At 36.7% G+C, this 21630-nt stretch overlaps 1 protein-coding gene across 10 annotated transcripts in view; it reads left to right on the forward strand.

Moving 5' to 3' along the window:
• Window positions 1-21630, forward strand: part of CDK8 (cyclin dependent kinase 8) — a 161087-nt gene that overhangs the window by 121000 nt on the left and 18457 nt on the right. For 6 of the 10 annotated variants that reach the window (XM_053563206.1, XM_053563207.1, XM_053563208.1 and 3 more), the window contains 2 exons: window positions 16612-16669; window positions 19130-19261. In XM_053563206.1, the coding sequence (XP_053419181.1) occupies window positions 16612-16669; window positions 19130-19261 (190 nt within the window). Of the gene's footprint in view, window positions 1-12157; window positions 12177-14521; window positions 14543-16611; window positions 16670-18909; window positions 18988-19129; window positions 19262-21630 lie in introns of those variants that run through there. The other 4 variants (XM_053563213.1, XM_053563212.1, XM_053563214.1 and 1 more) reach the window with 4 other exon arrangements.

Consider the following 21630-nt stretch of genomic DNA (forward strand, 5'->3'; position numbering starts at 1 on the left):
TTAATGGAGAATATTGATAAGTCTGGTAAAATTGGATATCGAGTTTTTTGACAGTCCAGTGGACATTTTTAATATTTTCACCACTGTGGAAGTTGGAGTTTGATCAAAAATTTGTTGAGTGAATTCACTTTTGTGGTAGAGGATTGGGCTGGTCATTATGCAGGATACGTCTGAGAATATCCTGAAGTGTTGGTTTGGTTATGGCAAATTTCTTCAAAATATGAATGTCATTAAAGTATTTAATTTCTCTATCAGAAATGAAACTCAGTTTAGCTGGATACAGGATCTGGGGTTGAAAGTTATTTTGTTTTAGGAGATTAAAAGTCGATGACCACCCTCTTCTGGCTGAAAAGTTCAGCAGAGAGATCTGCAGTCATTCTAATATTCTTCCCTTTGTAGGTAATAGATTTCTTACATCTGGCTGCTTTCAGAATTTTCTCCTTCATATTAACTTTAGTGAAGTTAATTATGACATGCCTGGGGGGGTGTCTTATTTGGATTGAGTCATGCTGGGGTTCTGAAACTGTCTGCTATCTGAATTTCAGAATCTCTTGGAATGTCTGGAAAATTCTCTTTCATAATTTCATAGAGAAGGGTCTCTGTGCCTTGCGAGGTCACTTTATCACTTTCAGGGATTCCAATGAGGCTGACATTAGCCTTCTTCGAATTATCCTAGAGCTCTCTGAGAGAATGATCAGTTTTTGCTCTCCATTTCTCTTCCTGTTTGAGAGTTTAGGAGCGTTCAAAAGCTTTGTCTTCAATCTCAGAAATCCTTTCTTCTGCTCACTCCACTCTGTTACTGGGGGATTCTACTATACTTTTCAGATCTTTGAGGGCTGCAAATTCTTGCTTCAGTGTGTCAAAATCTTTGGTGGTTTTGTCTTTAAATTCATTAAATTCTTGAGACAACTTTTGAATTTCTAATTCCAAATTTTCCTCCATTCTGTTAATCTTGTTTGCAATCCAAATTCTGAATTCGATTTCTGACGTCTTAGCCAGCTTTTTCTGAATGGGATCTTTAGTTACATCTGCCATATCCTTCCTTGGTGGGGATTATCTATTCTGGTTATTCATGTTACCAGACTTTTTCGCTGATTCTGCCCCACGATTATTTTACACCGTTCGACTTTTCCCCTGGAGCTTTGTCGAGGACCCGTACAGTGCTATGGCCTGAGAAACTGGGGACCTGTTTTGTATGGTGGGGCTAAGTGGTTCTGTCTTGTTTTCAGCTGTTCTCTGTCTGACCCTAGTGAAACAGTTACTCTGGGTTGAAGTCTCGGCTGTGGAGAAATACCAGCAATTAAGTCACCCCACCCCTACAGGCAACAATTGGAAAAGGAAAATCAAACCTTCCTACAACCACACACCCAGGGCACCACTTGGATAGTCCTCAGGCGATTGACTCAGTTCAAAAGGTCCAAATCAGTAGTCTCAGTCAGCACCTGTCTCAGTTGGGAGAGCTTCAAATATCTCTGGCAACTGGATCGCAGGGTTCTGCTGACAACTCAAAAATGACTTGCTCTGGTGCTCCGTGAAGTCAGGAGGACCCACCCAGCTGATAGATTAGTCTGGGAAGGTTGCTGCTTCCTTCCCTACCTTGCATCTCTGTCACACTCAGTCACTGATAGCCCCGCTGGGCTGTGACCCAGATGCCTCCAGTGAGCAGGTACTCCAGGGGTTTGCACCTGCCTAAATCACAAGGAAATCTATATATGCTCAGCTAGGCCGCTGCTCTTTGCCTCTATCCAGCCGGGAGAGGTGAGGCCTGACAACCTTGGGCACTGATAGGGGATGGGGGGTGTTCACTCAGTTCCAGCCCCACCCCTGATTGATGTTACTGACAGAACAGAACAGCTTTTTGGGAATTTGTTTCTGTCCCTGCTAAATTCCCCTGCAGAAGAGAAGCTGTTTTGAGTTCCCGGAATCTGGGGCTCAGGCCCTGTTTTTCCTCCAGCAGGTTTGTATTCACAGCACGGTTAACTGTCAGTTCTTGCTTCCTGCCTTCTTTTATCTATAGGCTGATGATCCCCTGAGGGCCTGGTGCATGTTAGGCCCTGCCCTGGGAGTCAACCGGCCCTGGTGTGAGTTTTCTAGTCCCCATGTTCCACCCTGGCTGGTACCGCCTCAGGCAAACCCTTTACTCACAGGGCCTGCATTTCTGTCCCAAATCTGTTCTGCGGTGCTTGCCACCTGAGAAGATTCACAGCCTCCTCTGGTTGCCCAGAGAGACAGGGGGTGTAGCTTCGGAATATCCGGGGTAAGCCCTATTGTTGCCAAAAATGCTGCTCTGCTCCTCGGGGCACCGCCCCAACGGCATGGTTCCCTCTCAACCGACCATCCTCTCCTCACTCCCATGCCGCAGAATCAGCACTGACCAGCTGTAGTCCAGGCCCTGTCCACACCCTTCGAGAAATCACCCAAGAATCTGGACTCCTGAGGGATAGGCCTCCAGACCTCAGAGTGAGAGTCAAGGGGTATGCTGGGAGCTCAGAATTGCAGGTAGAGAATATATACTGTTTTATACAGTTTTATGCCTGTCAGGAGAATGCCGTGGCACCCTAGTAGGGGATGTAGATCCAGATTTTAGAGGGTCTCTCCCCTGGAGTGTAGTGGGAGGACCTTTGAATTCTGCTCGTTTGTTTGTGGGGCACTCCAAGCCATTCTCGTGGGGGAGGGGACTCCCGTCTACTTGGTGATGGACTTTTTACCTTTTGTTTGTATCCTTGGGGTCACATCTCACCTCAGTGGGGTTGATGTGCATTCTTCAACCTTCTCTCTTGGTGCAGCTCTAATTCACCAGGTTATTTGCTACATTTCTGTCCTTTAACTCTCCTTCTGGACGGGAGCCTCTGTGGAAAGCTGGCTTCAGACAGCCATCTTGTCTCCTATAAGGTTTTCTTTTATTTTTAATGGTGAATTCTCCTTACATTAGTGGCACCAACACTTAGTCATTTTTTTTTTATTCATTACTGGATTCCTTTGCTATTTCGTCTGTCTTCACAAGTGAAATTGATCAATAATCTTCTGTTTATATATGGCTTTTGTACTATTTGTTATGATTACATTAGCCTCATAAAATTAGTCTCTGGAATAGTTTGTATAACATAGGAATTATTCTTCAAAAGATTAATAAAAGTCATCTGTATAACTGTTTAATTCTGGTGCAGCGAAGTGAAGATGATCTTTGACTACCATTTCACTTTCTTTAGTGATTATTATTTAGGTATCCTTCAAACTCTGGACTAAATAAGCATTTTATAATAAAATACAAATTACCATGACTGCTTCTAGGTAAAGAAGTAGAAGAACTAAGTAGATCAGTAACTGAAAAAAATAAAGGCATTTGTCACAGGAGTACCACTAAAAAATGTCAGAAGTACAAATGGTTTCACAATTCCTTCAAACCCACAATCAAAAGGTAATCTTACAGTATATAAACAATTACAGACTACTGCAAGAGAAAGAACATTTTCTTAGTAACTTGGTAAGGAGAAAGCACAGCACTGACACAGAATGTGATAAAAATAATGCCTACAGCCCTAGACCAGTATCACATGTAAATATTTACATGTATATTTTAAATAAAATATTAGCACATAGGATCCTGATGCACTTTATAGAATTCTGTGCTATAAGTAAGGGAGGTACATTTTAAGACTGCGAATGATTTTGTTTTTGGAAACCTATTAACAAAATTCACCTTATTAATAGTGCTGAGACTATAACATTATGGTTATCTCAAAAGTTATAAATGTAACACTTGTATTTCAAGTGTTTCGATTTCATTTACTCAAAAGTTATAAATGTAACACTTCAATATTTGGCAAATTTTAATGTTTATTTCTGGCTGAAACTTTTAATAAAATGAGAAAAGAAGGAAACTTCCAACCTTGAAAAATGTGCATCCCCATCCCATGTCCCAACTCATATCCCTGATCAGTAGCCTTTATTAATCTAACATTCCATCACCAGTAGTGTTTAACAATGTTCTTGAACAGTTTTAGTTCACAAATAAATTATTCATGATAGGGGATTGGTTAAATAAAACAGGGTAAATGCAATAATGCTATCCAACTATTAAACCAGTTTACATAAATTTGTTTATTAATAAGTTTATTAATAATGAAAGCAGGAATCAAGAACTTTTGTTAGATATTAAATGTAAATAATTAAGATGTAGAGAAATTTGAAACTGTTCAACAAAATGTTTATAATGATTTAACTCTGAAGCAAAACTCCAGGTGAATTTCACTTGTATATTTTTCTTTATTATTTAGTCTTATCTACAAGCATGTGTATTTTTGTTACTTTAATTTTTTAAAAACTGCTGAGTTTAACAAGCAATATTTTAATCTGTAAAAGGTATAAATAGATGAAAAACTAAAATGTGATCAAAAGCAATTAGGAGTATCTCATAGAGTAGTATAGCAAATTCATCATCCAGTCCTGCCTGGGTCCCATGTGAGGCTTCCCACCCCCAGATATTTTTACTTAAGAACCACTGTAATAGGGAATCATTGTGCAGGGGTCCTCAAACTGCCGCCTGTGGGCCACATGGGGCAGTGTGATTGTATTTGTTCCCGTTTTGTTTTTTTACTTCAAAATAAGATATGTGCAGTGTGCATAGGAATTTGTTCATAGTTTTTTTTTTTTTTTTAAACTATAGTCCGGCCTTTCAACGGTCTGAGGGACAGTGAATTGGCCCCCTGTTTAAAAAGTTTGAGGACACCTGTAAGTATTAGCTGCCATTTTGATTATCTGATACAGCTAGGACTTTTTATATATCAGGCCTTTTTGTGCATTAGTCACTTTTAATCTATGCAACAACTCTAGATTGTTATTTTTAATCTATACTTTATAGATGAAGAAATGGAAGTTCAGATTACATAACTAGTAGCTGATGGCATCTCTGTTTTTTTCAGCCTCATTCTGTTAACCGCTTAACTATATTTCCTCATCTTCTGAAAAAGTTTATCATATTCCTCAAATATTTAGGGTGAGAACAGAGGTGGAAAACTGTTGGTCTAAAGTCTCCTGTGTCTGTTGGAGTACAGAAAAGGAAGTTACTACCGTAGTATCAGATACTACATAAAGTATATTTTACTGCAAAAATTGAAACAGGCTGGGTGTGGTGGCTCACGCCTATAATCCTAGCATTATGGGAGGCAGAGGCAGGTGGATTGCTTGAGCTCAGGAGTTCAAGACCAGCTGAGCAAGCGTGCGACCCCCATCTCTACTAAAAATACAAAAATTAGCCAGGCATAGTGGTGCATGCCTGTAGTCCCAGCTACTCAGGAGGCTGATGCATAGTTTCTATAAGCTACTATGACACCAAGGCACTCAACCCAGGGCAACGAGTGCGACGGTTTCAAAAAAAGAAAAAAAGATTGTAACACATGACATCAAAAGGATTAAAGTAGTGTAAATATATCAAAGAACTGTTTAAGTTTGGCAATTACACAAAAAGAGATAGAAATTTATGTACCTTGACATTTCTTTATCAGATTAGGAGAAACTTTTGTAAATAAAGAATAAGCCAGCCAGGCATAGGTGGCTCATGCCTGCAATCCCAGCATTTGGGAGGCCACGACAGGGGAGTCACTTGAAGCCAGAGTTCAAAACCAGCTTGGGCAACATAGCAGACCTTGTCTCTACAAAAAATTTTAAAAGTTAGCCAGGCACAGTTGCAGCACCTGTAATCCTAACTACTTAGGAGGAGGAGGCAGGAGTGTCACTTTGCTTGAGCCAACGAGTTCAAAGCTACAGTGAGCTATGATTATGTCACTGCATTCCAGCCTGGATGACAGAATGAGACCCTGTCCCTTTATTAAAAAAAAAAAAAGTTAAAAAAAGAAGGAGCTGAGCAAAAACTTACAGAGTAAAGGAATGTGGTGTAATAGAATCACTTGGCTTTTAGGGTTATCTAGAAGGGTATATTTCAAGTAAACTTCCACTGAAGAAAATTGTGACTGGAATAGCTCTATGTTTACCAGACAATAGAGATATACATGTTAAGTATTGACAAAGGTACAAAGTCTACATTAGTATCTCAGGACACACAAAAAAACTGGAAGTAAAGACAGTTATATTTTCTTGACTGTTAGACATCATCAATTGAAAATGTGCCATTTCATTCAAAGTTTGAAATTACAAAAGATACTTTTCAGTTAAATGTATACATTTCAAATTGAAAGACACATCCCAATATTAGAATTTCTTGAAATTGTACAAATAGCTTCAAACAAATTGTTTGAAAGAAACATTACAAAACACAAACTTTTAGAACACAATAGAAAAAGAAATAATAACAGATCATATAAGTTAATAAAAACACCCAGACTAATACTCACAGGTCAGGCTTTTGATATAAGCAGTTAATTCACTATGGATACATACATAGTTTGTATATATAAACATGTATTTTTAAAAGTTTGATTTCCCTAGCAAAGCTATGGATTGATATTTAGGAGTTACCATTTTTCCTATAAGATAGTAGTCCTTGGTTGTTGACTATGCAGTGACAGGTGTAATGCAGTAGTTAAGAGGATGGATTCTAGAACCTAGCAGTCTGTTTGAATACCCCACTACTGCAGAGGCTATATGAATGGCTTTCATGAACTAACTCAGTTCCACTGTAGCCTTTCTGGCTTTGGTCATTTCATCTGTAAACTGGGTTAATATACCTCTTGGAGTCATCATGAGGATTAAATTTAACTGTGCAGAGGACTAGTCTTGTAACTGACATTCATGTTGCTTTTGTCAAACTGACACTCCTCTGCTTGAAACTCTTCAGCGAAATTTCATGTTACACATAAAAATAACATTTTATTTGCAAATTAGACCCAGCAGTAGCTGACACACACTTGTCTTTGCAACCACATTTCCTATCAGTATAGTCTGTGAATTATGCAATACCCACAAATGCCTTCTAGAATAAACCAAGCTATTTCTCACTTCAGATGTTCTTGTTTTTCCCTCTATCTAAATTTTCCTGCCCACTGCCTCTTAGTAAGTAACCCTTTTCTCTGGCTAGTTCATTCTTATCCTTTAGGTCCTAACTTAAAAGTCACTTCAAAGAGACCTTCCCTCGCCAGTCTGTCTACTGTGGTGCCCCTGTTATTCTGTCTAATTCAATTTTTTTCTTTCCTAGTATTTAGCACAATTTGTTGTTTTTTATGGGGTTTGTTTGTTTTGTTATGTTTTTGTTTTTTTCTAGTGTCTGCCTTCCCTTTGTGACAAGAATATCTATTTTGTTACTATCTATGGTATACCAAGGATAGTGCCTGATACATAATTTGCATTGAGTGTTTTGAATGAATGAATGCTACTGCCGTGATATAAATTACAGTCTTTTTAGAATGTAGGAATTACCTAGAACTTTTAAAAAATTCATTCCTTTTGATCGAGCACTCTTTTAGCAAATTCTCTTACAGATGTTATTAAAAATGGAATAAAGGCCATCATAGAATTAATGGTAGTAATTACAAATTGAAAGAAATCTGGGCATCTAAAAACCTGAGAATAGTTGAGTGAATTATGTCACATAGAAAAGATCAATGGGCTAATGAGCAACTGAACAGTTGCTCAGTTCTAAAAGCTGAGAAAGGAAGACCACTTGAGACCAGGAGTTTGAATCTAGCCTGGGCAATGTAGTAAGACCCTGTTTCTACAAAATTGTTTTCAAAAAATAGCCAGGCCTGGTGGCACTTGCCTGTGGTCCTAGCTACTCAGGAAGCTGAAGCAGGATTGCTTGATTGAGGCTGAAGTGAGGTATGATCACACCACGACACTTTGGCCTGGGCAAAAAAAAAAAAAAGAGAGAGAGAGAGTGGAAGGGGGAGAAAGAAAGAAAGAAAACAAACTGTTGTGTAGTCATTTAAAATTATTTTTGTGGTAAGTTTAAAGAATGTTGTTAATAAAAGCAAACTACAAAATAGGAATGAAATGTTGTGTAAATAAATACATCACCAAAAGAAAGAAAATAGACTGAAAAAATGTAGTTAAATCTGGGTAGCTAATTTTATTTTCTTAATTGTATTTGAAAAAATGAACTTTCCTACAAAAAGGACACCCTTTCTAGAAGGAAAAGGTGTATTTTTTAAAAACTACAAGAACTATTAAAAATTTCAGGATTAGATTCTCATTATTATGAGAACTTATATAATAAACTAGATGTTATTTCACAATAAAGAAGATATCACTCTTTATTGTGAGTAGGAAGAAAAACTTTCTTGCCTGTAATTAAATTTTGTTTGTTGTTACTTGTTTATCTTAAACTTTTTGATACTCACATGGATCATAGAATATAAAAATTAGCATTTTTATTCTAGCTAAAGCTGGAGGTAAATTTCTGACTAAGAATTGACTACTGTCACTACAGGTGGGATAGGGTGAATATAAAAGCACTAGTTGAAATACTCTTATTAGATATGAAATGTAAAATTAGTAGAAAGAGAAAAGCAATATGTGAGAAAAATAGCAAAAATAGTTGAATACACTATCTATAAAATCGATTTGACTATGTAGGCTTAATAACAAAAGTATCTTCAGTAAAATGAAACTAAAGAGTAAATCATAACATGATTAGCAATGAAAGATGTACAAATTAAAATATTTAATTTGCTATTATACAGAGCTTTCAGTTTTGCAGCTTTGTTTTATCATACATGATGGTATTATTTTTATAAAAGATAATGCTAAATTTATAAAACTAATACTTCAGCCTTTCAAGAGCAAAATCTGTTAATGTATATCAAAATGTTTTTAAATGTTTATAGTCTTTACCCAGATATTTTACTTTTTAGGAATATATCATAGATACACAGAAATGTTTGTCATGGCTTTTATTATTATTATTATAAAGCATGTAGGATAACCTTAAATGTTTAATTGAAGATAAGTTAAGTAAGTTATGGTGAATTCATATCAGAAAAGTAATTTACATACCAGCTACTTGGGAGGCTGAGGCAAGAGAATCACTTAAGCCCAAGAGTTTGAGGTTGCTGTGAGTTCTGATGCCACGGCACTCTACCGAGGGTGACAAAGTGAGACTCTGTCTCAAAAAAAAAAAAAAAAAGGCTCAGTGTACATAGCACAGTTACAGCGCCAGCCACATACACTGAGGCTGGCAGATTCCAACCTGGCCCGGGCCAGCTAAACAACGATGACAACCTCAACAAAAAATAGGCAAGCATTACGGCAGGCACCTGTAGTCCCAGCTACTTGGGAGGCTAAGGCAAGACAATCGTTTAAACTCAAGAGTTTGAGGTTGTTGTGAGCTGTGATGCCGTAGCACTCTAACGAGGGTGACATAGTAAAACTCTGTCTCAAAAACAGTAAAAAAAAAAGGAAGGAAGGGAAAAGCAGATTAAAAAATCTTCATGATATAATGCTAAGTGAGAAATATATTTAGTTTGGTGCTTTTTAATTTTATAAGAAAGAAAAAAGACAAAAATAGATTGAAATGCTTACAATAGTCATTGCTTATTTAGAGATTATAGATGATTTGAGTTCACTGTACTTTTCTTCATTTCACAAGTTTTATTCATTTAGCATGTATTACCTTTGAAATTTAGAAAACAAAATACAAAAAAATTTCTTGAAAACTCAGGAAAATAATAATTGGGAAGACAGAACACTAAACAATATTATAATTTACTCTTAACTACCAAATCTGTAAATGTTCATTGTTTAGAATAATGTTTAGATTTACAGTATTTTTCAAATTTGAATATGTTATGTTCTGTTTTTTTTGTAAATTGGGTTAAATTAGTAATAATGAAAGAAGACAGGAACTACTTTGAAAGCTAAAAGATTTTTGATACTCTAGCACTGCCCCTTAGTGCTTCTTCTTTAAGATGCATTTGCTTTTGGTCTCCTTACTGTTACTCAGTTTTCTAGTCTTCAGGTTGCATTTTCCTCTTCTTTCCAATTTGACTTTTCATTAGAATGTGTTTAAACTGTGTTATAAAACTTTACTGCTTTATAAAATGCAATTAACGAATTAGACTTGAGACAATACGTTTCCATCCACATGAAAATGTACACATGTATATTAATATGTACACACATGCACCCACACATATTCTTTATTAGAAATAAGTGCTATCTGTGCCTAGAAATTTAGAAGTATATGTTTATTGCCATGCAGTTTCTGTTCTATGCACGCCTGCTTCATTGTTAAGGATATGAATATTACCATGCTAGTCTCTGCAACAGTTAATTAAATGGTCTTTGTGTCAGTGAAAATAGGAAGTTATATTTTCCATATTGATTTCTTAGCACTTAAACTAGTGTGCTATGCCTCAATTGCCTAAAACAGACAGTTTAAGAATTTTGTAATTTAAAAACAGAAAACCCATGGATTTTAAAGATACTGATTTTAACGTAGTAATCTGAACCATGTTTATTATTTTAAATACTTTTTATTTTTTAGAGACAGAGTCTCATTTTGTCGCTCTTGGTAGAGTACCATAGCGTCTCAGCTCACAGCAACCTCCAGCTCTTGGGCTTAGGTGATTCTTTTGCCTCAGCCTCCCAAGTAGCTGGAATTACATGTGGCAGTTTGGCTGGGGCTGGGCTTGAACCCACCACCCTCAGTATGTGGGGCCAGTGCCCTACTCACTGAGCCACAGGCGCCGCCCTATTTTAAATACTTTTGATAAGATATTTACAGTCTGATGAAAGACCATTTTAGGGCGGCGCCTGTGGCTCAAAGGGCTAGGGCGCTGGTCCCATATGCCAGAGGTGGTGGGTTCAAATCCAGCCCTGGCCAAAAACCACAAAAAAAAAAAAAAGAAAGAAAGAAAGACCATTTTAGTTTAACTTTGTATTACTTACTAGGAAGTAGTTGAAAACAAAAGTAGAGTTAATAGAATGGATTGGAGGAAAAGGTAAAGGAAGTATGAAAAGATAATGTCATCAATAATTAGCACTGTTACTCTTGTGAAGTTAATACTTATTTCACAAAATAACCTTGATTTGCGTTGAAGATGACAGTCAAAGAACCTAATTTCTATTCTCCCTGAAAGGAAGCTTATTAGGTAAGTCAAAAACTAGTCAACATCCCTGTGGTCTAGGGATGTATGGCTCACTCTACTAGAGTGCTCCCTTCCTCCTCCCACAGAGCTTTCAGCCCAGCTCAGTGATTTCTTGAGGCACACTGTGGTGTCCCTCACATTTGAGGCAGTCAGACCTGTGAAACTCTCCCTTTCCTGAATATTCACGTGTTTAGTATAGAGTAACCTTTGGAGGCAGGAATTGTTTGTGTCTTTGTTGATCTCTATCTCTCAGTGCCTCTAAATTCTGTAGATACAGGAATGAATGTGTAGTACTTGAACTGTTTTTTTTTTTTTTTTTTTTTTTTTTTTAATTTGGCCGGGGCTGGGTTTGAACCCGCAACCTCCGGCATATGGGACCGGCGCCCTACCCGCTGAGCCACAGGCGCCGCCCTGAACTGTTTATTGTAGAGGAAGAAATTAGGTGTTATAAGTAACATTTCTGTTGTTCTTATCCAGAAGCAGAATGGGTTTTAAATTCTCCTATTCTTTTTTTCAAATTTATACAAAAGTCTAACTGGACTCTGGTTTATGCCTGTAATCCCAGCACTTTGGGAGGATCACTTGAGGCCAAGAGTTTGAAACCAGCCTGAGTAACATCACAAGAACCCCTTTCCTTTACAAAAAATAAAAGAATTAGTTGGTGGGGTGGCACTCATATAGTTCTCGCTACTTGAGAAGTTGAGGGAAGATCACTGGAACCCAGAAGTTCAAGGTTGCAGTGAGCTGTGATCACACCAGTGCACTCCAACCTGGGAGACAGAGCAACACCTGTCTTACAAAACATAAAATAAACAAAAGATAGGGGAGAAACAACTCTACTAGGAGTTGATAACTTCTCTTTTAGCTTAAAGAGAACTTTAGCAGTAACTCCATTTTAGAAGTAAACATTAGTATTAGAGGTAAAAAGTTCACCGCTTTGAAGAAAACATGAACAACTGCATTATAAAGCTATCTTTCAGACCGTACTCATTGGATTTCCAGATTCCTATCTATAACTTAACTCCTTAGAAGATTTCATTAAAAGTTTTTTTTAATTACTGAATATGTGTTCATTTCAGACTTTGCTGCTTACATTTGAATCACATAGGACTTCTGATACATACGATATGGGTCAGAGTAAGTCATACAGTTCTTTCAGTGTTAATTGTAGTACAAAATAAATCACAACCAAACTGGAACAAAATCATCATTCAGTATCTAGAAAGTTTTCTGAATAGCTGTGTTATTTGCATTGTTTGTGAAAGTTTAATTCTGGACAAATCTTGGAGAAAAGCAGTGGTTTCTAATGGATCACTGTTTATTTTCATAGATCATCAAGAATCAACTTTTCCTATTGGCTCAAAGTCTACAATTTGCCTTAATACATTAGTGAACCTATGAAGACCCCCATTTCACCTCTAGATTAAAGTTCTTGCAGTTAACTTGAGAGATGTGCCACTTCCACACCTATGGCAGATAGCTGTGATAAATGCTGGCTGGTCCTTCATCAGCCCATCTTTGCCTTTCTCCAGATAGAACATGGGTTGGCTTCTACAATGAAACCATTGCCAACACTGCTATATGCCAAAATCATCATGCTGTCCCCTAGCATGACAAATCTGAAGATCAGAAAGCTTCTACAAGAATGGTTATCCTTGCAATATAAGCATCTGCTTTAGGAAATAACAAATGAGCTTTTTTGAGAGCACAGCAGCAGAAGCAAGAAGAAAAGCTTGGGAGAAATAAAACCATAAGAGAAAGGCATTGTTTCACATGATAGCATCTCATTGGTTTATATCATTGTTCAGCAGGCACTAAAAAATGTTCTATAATCTATTCCTGTATATAGGATAGCTATCCTCGAAGATGTTGCCATAATACTTTTAAAGTCATGTTGGACGTCTGATTTCCATGACAGCAAGTATAATTTAATGGAGAATATGCATATGCTTCATAAGAATGTCACCAGCAAAGTTCTGTATATTCTTTCAAAGTTATGTCTGATAACATATAAAAGATTAGAAATTATTTACCAACTTATGGTTATGACTAATCACACAATAATAATCTGCTACCAGATTCTGCCATTGATCAAAGAAAGGAAAGGAAAGAAATTTATTTCAAAAAGTTAGGTTTCTGAGACAGAATATTGTTTCCATGTGGCATTAAGTATTAAAATTTATTAATCAAGTCTTTTGAAGTCTTCCTTAATACTGAATAAGTAATAAAACAGAAACACTGACTAGAGTGGTCATGGCCAGTAGGGCCTTTCTTGCATTTTTCTCTCCAGATTCCCATTAGATTACATTCAAAAGAAAGAAGAAATTTAGAGTTAGATTTGTTTACCAAGTATGTTGAAGGTTACCATCGAAAGTATTGTTCTTAAAACAACATTAAAACTATTCTCCTTTATGATTGTCATGTTCAAACTGAATCCAAATGAAAAGTAAGATAGCATTGGAATAAAAACGAGATGCCAGGAAAATGGCTTTTGGCCCCCAAATCTGCTTCCAATCATGCAATAAGCAGTGAGTTGCCTAACAAAGTAATTTTTAATTATTAACTGGAGCTTTAGCCCCAAACTTTCACAATAGGCCAGACTTTGACAAAGAAACTGTTTATTCCCCACCAGTGCTCAAGCCCAGGTTTGGAACTTGCCCAGTTCAATAAGTCTAGAATAAAAGAAACCTGAAATGAAAAGCAAGAGAAGGATTGGGCAGTGTCTAGCTGCCCAATCCCACCATCCCTGGGCTTCACAGATTTGGGCCCAGCTGCTAATATGCAAGGATAGCAAGGTGAATAAGATCTGGGGAGAAAACTATTGCTTTGTTTCATCTTTCTTTTTTCTCTACCCTCCCCCCTCACTTCCTCCTCCTCTCCCTTCTTGAGGAAGGGGCAACCTATACAGGATACAGGATAGTTTAGTAGATTCCACCGTAACAGTTGTAAATGAGTTAATACAATACATTTTTAGAAAATTTAAAAAGAGTAAGAAAGTGTGTTGAAAGGGAGGAAACAAAAGAGAAAGAGCAAAATATCTTTTCTACTTCATCTAAAATAGAAGGAGGAAAGATATGTCCATGTGTACATTGTGCTTTTGGCAGATACAGACATAATCTTTTAGGATTGAACACTCCAGTGCTAGAAAAATAAGTCACAACAATCCAGTTAATCACTTTGTACCTCTGGAGAAGGTAATGGGATTTGGGATGGGGTAGAAGAGGGATTGGTGGTGAAACATTTAACTGAATACAACTTTGTAGGTTATGTTCATTTATATTCAGAATGTTTTCATGTATTAAATAGTGTTTTCTATTCCTCCTCCCCTTCTATCATTAAGGGGGAGAAAAGAATGAAAATTTAGCATGGAGGAAAAGTCCTTTGGGGCAGAAATAATGCATAGCAATGACGCATTTGTGAAGAACGCTGAAAGGATTCATGTGGCAGCAGCAACAGTGTGGGGCAGGAAAGGAGGGCTGAAGGTGGTGGACACCAGCCTGCAGGTGCTTTGCATCCCGCCACGTCTTATCTAGGGGTGGGGAAGAGCCAATCAAAGTTGAAATAATATATTAATAATCATCATAAAGCAGGGCAAAAACATGCAAAGAAATGTTTGAAAAGATTCATTTATACCTTCATTACTCTATATTTTTGTTCTTCTGTCACTTATTTATAGGAGGTTTTTAAAACTTAATTCTAATCACAATCTATATGTCCTTTTGTGTTCTGGTTTAACCTAGTCTTCTTATCATTGTCCATGTTACTGTGGAAGGTTCTAAGCAGGGGAGTGATATAATTAGATTTTTCTTTTAGAAAGAGAACCCTGGCAATGGAACAGAAGATAAATTTGTTGAGAGGAGATTTAAAATGAGGTTTAAGAGTACAGAATGTATTCAAGAGGTGTTTAGAGAGTCCTGCTCTTAAGAATCATGAGAAGAGAGTTCTAATATAATCATCAAAGTTCCTTTCTGAGCCCAAGTTGGGCCTTCAGAGCAAGTCTCAACAAGTATACAAACAGAAACTCCACCTGATTGTGTTTGAAAAGCCCCTGTTTGCCTGCTGCATGTCACTGTCTCAGAAGCCTGGCTTTACTTTAAAGCAGGCTGAGCCCTAAGAAACTACAGGAATAACCCAGTGTTGATTAATTAACAGTACACAGAAGCAATTTTATTTGTCCTGAGCAACACCTGTGCTTAGCTCTTGGGCAATATTATTAGTGCTGTGCTTACTTTTGGTACTTAGCCTTTTATCCCAGTGGTCAGAGTTTGTGTGGTAATGGTAGAGGATCAGAGTTTTTTTCTTAAATGTTTATATCATCATTTTTATTAAAGAAATACACATTAATTTCAAAAATTGCTACATAAAATTGCTTCCAGAATGTTACGTTAGAAAAGGAGCCCCAGACTATTCAGAGGCAGACTAAATTTTGCTGCAGCCCAACCTTGCTGATTATACTTAGGGTAACCTCTAAAATGTATATCCTACCATTTCAGCAATAACTTTTTTTCCACTGGGAATAAAAAAGTAATTTTTTTCTTTTTGGTAGAATAATATACCAGAAATTAAATGTTGGCAGTAACAGTCCTAGGGGGCCATCACTAACTGTTGTTAGGGAAGCCTATGAAACGTTACCACTGTAAACAGCCTTCATTAAAATCTCTAATTTGATTTTAAGGTTGCTTTGATCAATATTCGAAGAGGATGCTAATCTAGTTTCAGTTTTATTTAGCAGACTGGTGGAATTAAAGTCAGATCAAGTTGCTAGCAGGATAGCAAGGTGAATAAGATCTGGGGAGAAAACCTATTGCTTTGTTTCATCTTTCTTTTTTCTCTACCCTCACCCTTCACTTCCTTCTCCTCTCCCTTCTTGAGGAAGGGGCAACCTATACAGGATAGTTTAGTAGATTCCACCATAACAGTTGTAAATGAGTTAATACAATACACTTTTAGAAAATTTAAAACTGAAATACTTGTTTTGTAAAATCTCATTTAAATTTTAGCTTCCTTTTTCACTTACAAATGAAAAACTCAAAATAGCACCTGTTGTGAAAAATTCCTATTACTAAACTAATTTGTTTTTTAAAGACTTCATTAAATTTCTCAATAATTTGTTTATTTAAACATAGACATATATCTTGCTGTTTCCAAAAAAGGACATCAGTGACTCCTTGCCTGTAATTAATTTACTACTTTGTATTAAATTGTCTTTGCAGGTTTGTTTTTCTTTTAAAGTCATAGACATTTTATATAATTAAAAGAGTGTGAAGGAACCACAACATTGTAACTCTATCTGAGATGTTCCACAGTAGTTAAGAATAGACTGATAAGAGGGCCAAGAAAAGCCTTAGCTCTCTTAGGAGAACAACACTCCCATGTTTGGGCCTTTGTGAAATTTGCATACTGCTTTACATATATACACATACAGTTTCTTTGGTGACTTCCTGTATTTGGTATTAATTTTTGCATAAATGAGATTTTTTTTAAAGATGGATTTATGTTATATTGACATAATTGTCTATTTAAAAGAAACCACTACTGTCTACTGAAAAAAAACACTATTTTGTTTCCACAGAAACCTGCTAATATTTTAGTTATGGGTGAAGGTCCTGAGCGAGGAAGAGTAAAAATTGGTATGTTATATCTTTGATAAGTCACAGTGCAGTGCTCTTTTAACTTTCATAGGCAGCTATATCACTTCTAATTTTTGCTGTAATAATATGCATATATTCATGTGGTTCCATATGATCGAAGCCATTTCTAAAGAGTACACGTAAAAGTGAAAAATGTTTCACACTCTTGAAAGGTGTCATTCTTTAGAGACTGAAGTGTTCCAACTAGAAGTGTTCCACTCTTTAGAGACTGAAGTTGTATCACTTCTAGGAAACAAGGTGTGCAGGTTTCCTAGAAATCTCTGCCTTCATTAAAAATAGCCTACAGAGGTGAGTGGCTTCTATCCCTATTAGAGGCCAGCCTCACCTTTAGTCACAGGGCATACAGCATGCTGATCATTCTGCCATCAATCCTATTCACTTTAGCCACATTCATGAGAAAATAACCCTCTGCTGACCTCATCTAGATTAGGAGTCACCAACTAGGAAAAGCCTTTAGGCCGGGTAGGTATAGAACCTTAAGTTCTAACAATACTATCTTGTAGTAGGCCTTTGCCTGATGGGGAAAAAAATTAATGGGCGTTCTGTACCTTGACATGTTTTCTTATAGCTCTGTTTCGCTCTGTTTCCCTATATATCAAAGCAAGATTTTACCCATTTCTGGTGTGGTAATCTGTAAGGAGAGAACTAAATTTGTTTAACGTAGCTAGTTATTTTTTTTCATTGTCATTTCCAAGTTGTATTTGTCACATATGTTTAGTTTGTTTTTTGTGTGTCTGTGTAAAAGAAATGTTATAACTAAATCACATTAATTTAAAAACAAAAGGACTATAAGAGTATATACTAATAATAGTATATACTATTAATAATTAATAGTAATTAATAGTAATTTCTGATTGAAATTAATATGAATTAGAAATATCAGCTGATTTGTATCACTTCACCAACAAAGAAAAACAAGTATTGTTAGCCCTTCTTCCCTATTTCCCCTTAAAAATTACTCAACTCTCACTTTCTTTTTCTGATTAGACTCTTAACATACTCTTTTATAATACAAACTTTGCAAAGTTTAGTTGTGAGAATATTTGATATACCTCAGCATACTCTTAGCCATTGGCTTCCCTTGAGAACCGGGTCCTGTCAGTCCTTATCCTATGGTCATCAAGTAAATGCCTAAGTCTTTATATGTGCTTTTAAAGGACTATGTCCTGTCCAATTTGGTAGCATCGAATTCAAATGTAAGTTCAAAGCATGCAAAATAGAAAAGACTTAGCCAAGCAGTAGTTTCAAATGTATCATCTACTATATAATTTGGGGAATATTAATATAGTACATTAAAATAATCTAGTTTGGAATTACATGTCTACGTAATGTATATGATATTTTCAGGTTTGAGCAATAGTATGTCTTAAAGTATTCATATGTAAGAATACTATGATATGATATTGTCAGGTTTGAGCAATAGTATGTCTTAAAGTATTCACATGTAAGTTTACTTTTGTAAACTAGTATTTAGTAATCTGACTTGTGGTTTTAATTGTTTGTCAAATTTGGGCGATTTTTACCTCCTTAATTAAGTTGATTAAAATAGAGCATACATTATTTTAAAAATGTATGTTAGGAGAATAGAACTAAACTTATGAAATGGTGGATGAATTTTGAAATCTTTGAATAGGTAGTATTAATAGTGGTCATTCAGCAAAAGCTATGTGTAATGACATGTACAGCAAAACTTTGTACGTGATACTATTAGAGATAAAGAGAGGAAAGAGACACAGTTTTTGCCTTTAAGATTATGGTATGGCAGGATAAGCAGCCATGCCTGGATAACTGCGTTGCATGTTAAATTGTATTAAATTCTATGAACTATATCTAAGCTCAGTTCCAGCTCTGAGGTATGAATTTATGAACTTTGTCAAATCACTTAACTTCTTGAAGTGTAGTTTCCTCATCTGAAGGAGGTGATTGAATTAAAGTCTTTTGCAGCTTAAAATGATACTATAATTCTTTAAAATTAAGTTAGTGAAATTCAACCTAAATAAATGGGAAGGGGGTAGATAGTCGTGTTCACTGGTGTAGTTAATCAGTGAACAGGCTTGTTGATGTAAATGGAAAACCTTACTTGAGTTTCTCAGTGCTTGTGACCAGTACTAAGAATGGAAATGCAGGTCAACAACCCTGTCCCAGTGGTAGTTTGGCAATGAGAAAGAAATCTGCCTAGAGCAGACCTTGATTTCAGGCAGCAGAGCTTGTGTATTACCCAGTTGAAGAGCTGGGTAACAGTAGTTTGAAGAGAACAGAAATCTCAAACTTGTTTTATATTTAGACTTCCAAAAGGGGTGAGATGTTTTGGGGTTTTTCTTCCTAGAATTTAATAGATTTTTCATATCTCACTAAATAAACAGTTTTAAAATTAGTCTAATTTGATGTGTTAGTAAAAATCTATTTGCGTAACATGATTTTTTTTTTCCTGTTTTACAGCTGATATGGGCTTTGCCCGATTATTTAATTCACCTTTGAAGCCTTTAGCAGATTTGGATCCAGTGGTTGTAACATTCTGGTACCGAGCCCCTGAACTGCTTCTTGGAGCAAGACATTATACCAAAGCTATTGGTGAGTAGAACTAAATATAATTCCATGACTTTTTAAAAGTAGCTGTAAAAGATGCATATTCCTATACATTTTTTAATTAAGTAGTAAAGCAAATTATAAAATTAAGAGCCAAAACTAATCCAAAATTCTATCTAGAAATACCCATCATTAGCATTAGTGTATAATTCCATACATCTCTCTGCATAGAAGTGTAGATATTTTCACAATTTTAAAATAAATGAGATCATCCTGTGCATTCTAGTTTAAACAAAAGTTTTGCATTTAATTTTATTTGAAAAGAGAAATAGGACAGTAAAATTTTGAAACCCTTGAACTTCAGACAAATGTTTCTTTCACCAAAAGATATATTAACTTCTAAAAGATATCCCTAAAAGTAAAGGAAAAGCATTATGAAAAAATAATTAGCAATTTAGGGCATATAATTCATTTTTAATAGTATTGATTACCACCCTATTATGAAGATTTAGGAAATTAATGCTCTTACACTTCTCCTACCAACTGGTTTATAAGCTACATTAGTAATATCATCATCATTACTCTGTGAATGTTTGTGTTTTTTTTCGGTTTGCTAACTTCAGTTCCCAATGAAAGGTGTAAACAGTGGTGCCCAGAGACAAGGCAGGTTTATTGAAAGGTTTATTGAAAGGGAGGGTGTCCCACCTTTGTGGTGCAAAAATGGTGTCTGTGCCTGGGGGCGAGGGTGGAGACCACTTTTATATGGGGCCCTGCAGGTGGGCACCTTTCACTGGTTGCCTGTCAGGTTAGGATCTGTTGACCTGAACTTTGGGGAGTTGGGGAGGGGAAACTAGCCAGATCCTTTGTGTCTTTGTCTTAGGAGGAGAGGCGGTGGAGGAGAGAAGGGTTTGTGTGTGGCTGCATTAGGCACCCCCAACACCCACATTTATTATAATGAATTTAATACTCAGCTATCACTCTTCTTTTTTTTTGTTTTTTTTGGCAATCATTTTATCAGATGTAATTTCTAATCTTACAGCCACTTCTTACAGGTACTGAGGGAATTGGGTAAGGATCTTCCCAAAGGTTGTCTGTGCAGGTTCTGTCCAGTTTAAGGTGGCAGGTTTAAGCTTTATGAAGCATTATCACAGCTCATCAGGGGCAGTCACAGCAAAGCAATCCCCTAAACCCAGACAGGTGGCCCCCAATGTTAGAGGCTATCTAATTAATGTCAATCTCTGATCAAAGTCATTGCCTTCCCTGGACCCCTCCCTCTGCCTATAGAGCTGATGCAACCTCAAAGGCACTTGGGGAATTCAGCCTGAGAAGTGGTCTGGTCTCTTCAGTGTGATCACCTGAACTCTAGGTGAGGTCTGGATTACACAGGGTTGCTAGACCCAAAGACACCCTAGAAGGCTGCCAGTATGACAATGTGATTAAAGGCAAGTGGCATTAAAACCTCCTGGGCCAAGCACAGCAGCTTACACCTCCAATCCCAGCACTTTGGGAGGCGCAAGTGGGAAGATCCCTTGAGCCCAGTCCTTCAGGACCAGTCTGGGGAAGACCCCATCTCTACAAAAATAAAAATAAACAAATTAGCCAGGCATGATGCATGTACTTCTGGTCCAGGCTGCTCAGGAGGCTGAGGCAGGAGAATCACCTGAGTCCAGGAGTTCAGGGTTATAGTCAGCTAGGATCATGCCACTCTATTCCCACCTGGGTGACAGAGATCTTGTCTCTAAAACAAAGAAAGAAAGAAAAAAGAAAATAAATCTCACCCTGGTCTGACATTGTGTTCAAAACCCAGAGGTGGGCATGTGACCCAGTGCAGGTATATGCATGATCGCCACCCAGCATTTCCTACTGTGAGTTGGTTAAAGAGAAGGAAAACTTGCAGGCAGGGGATGTACTGGTATACGTAGCACTAACCCTAAAAATCTTGGTTACCTAATTCCCTCTTTTGGTGAATTCCTCCCTTTCAGCTTTTATCCTGCTGCTTGCTTAGCACTAATTTAATTACAGCAGCTTTTACCCTTTCTTTGTTTGTTTTTGTTGTTGTTGTTATTTATTGTTGGGGATTCATTGAGGGTATAATAAGCCAGGTTACACTGATTGAATTTGTTAGTAAAGTCCCTCTTACACATGTAAGATAGACGGCTATCACATGTCTTTTGCCACTACTTCTCCATCACTTACATCTTTATTCTGCTTCATTTTATTCAGTTGCATTTCTTCATCAAGTGGTTTTTTTTCTTAATGTGCTTTGCCTTTTTTCTTTATTATATATCTTTATTGCGTCCTTAATTTGTTATGTTGTATTCTCTGGGACGTTATTAAACTCATGTTTCCTTTACTAGATAACTCCAACATGGAGTTTTCTATTCTGAGTTGATTGGTCTCCAGGCATAATCTGC

Source organism: Nycticebus coucang, chromosome 15, assembly GCF_027406575.1.
Source record: "Nycticebus coucang isolate mNycCou1 chromosome 15, mNycCou1.pri, whole genome shotgun sequence".
Classification (NCBI taxonomy): domain Eukaryota; kingdom Metazoa; phylum Chordata; class Mammalia; order Primates; family Lorisidae; genus Nycticebus; species Nycticebus coucang.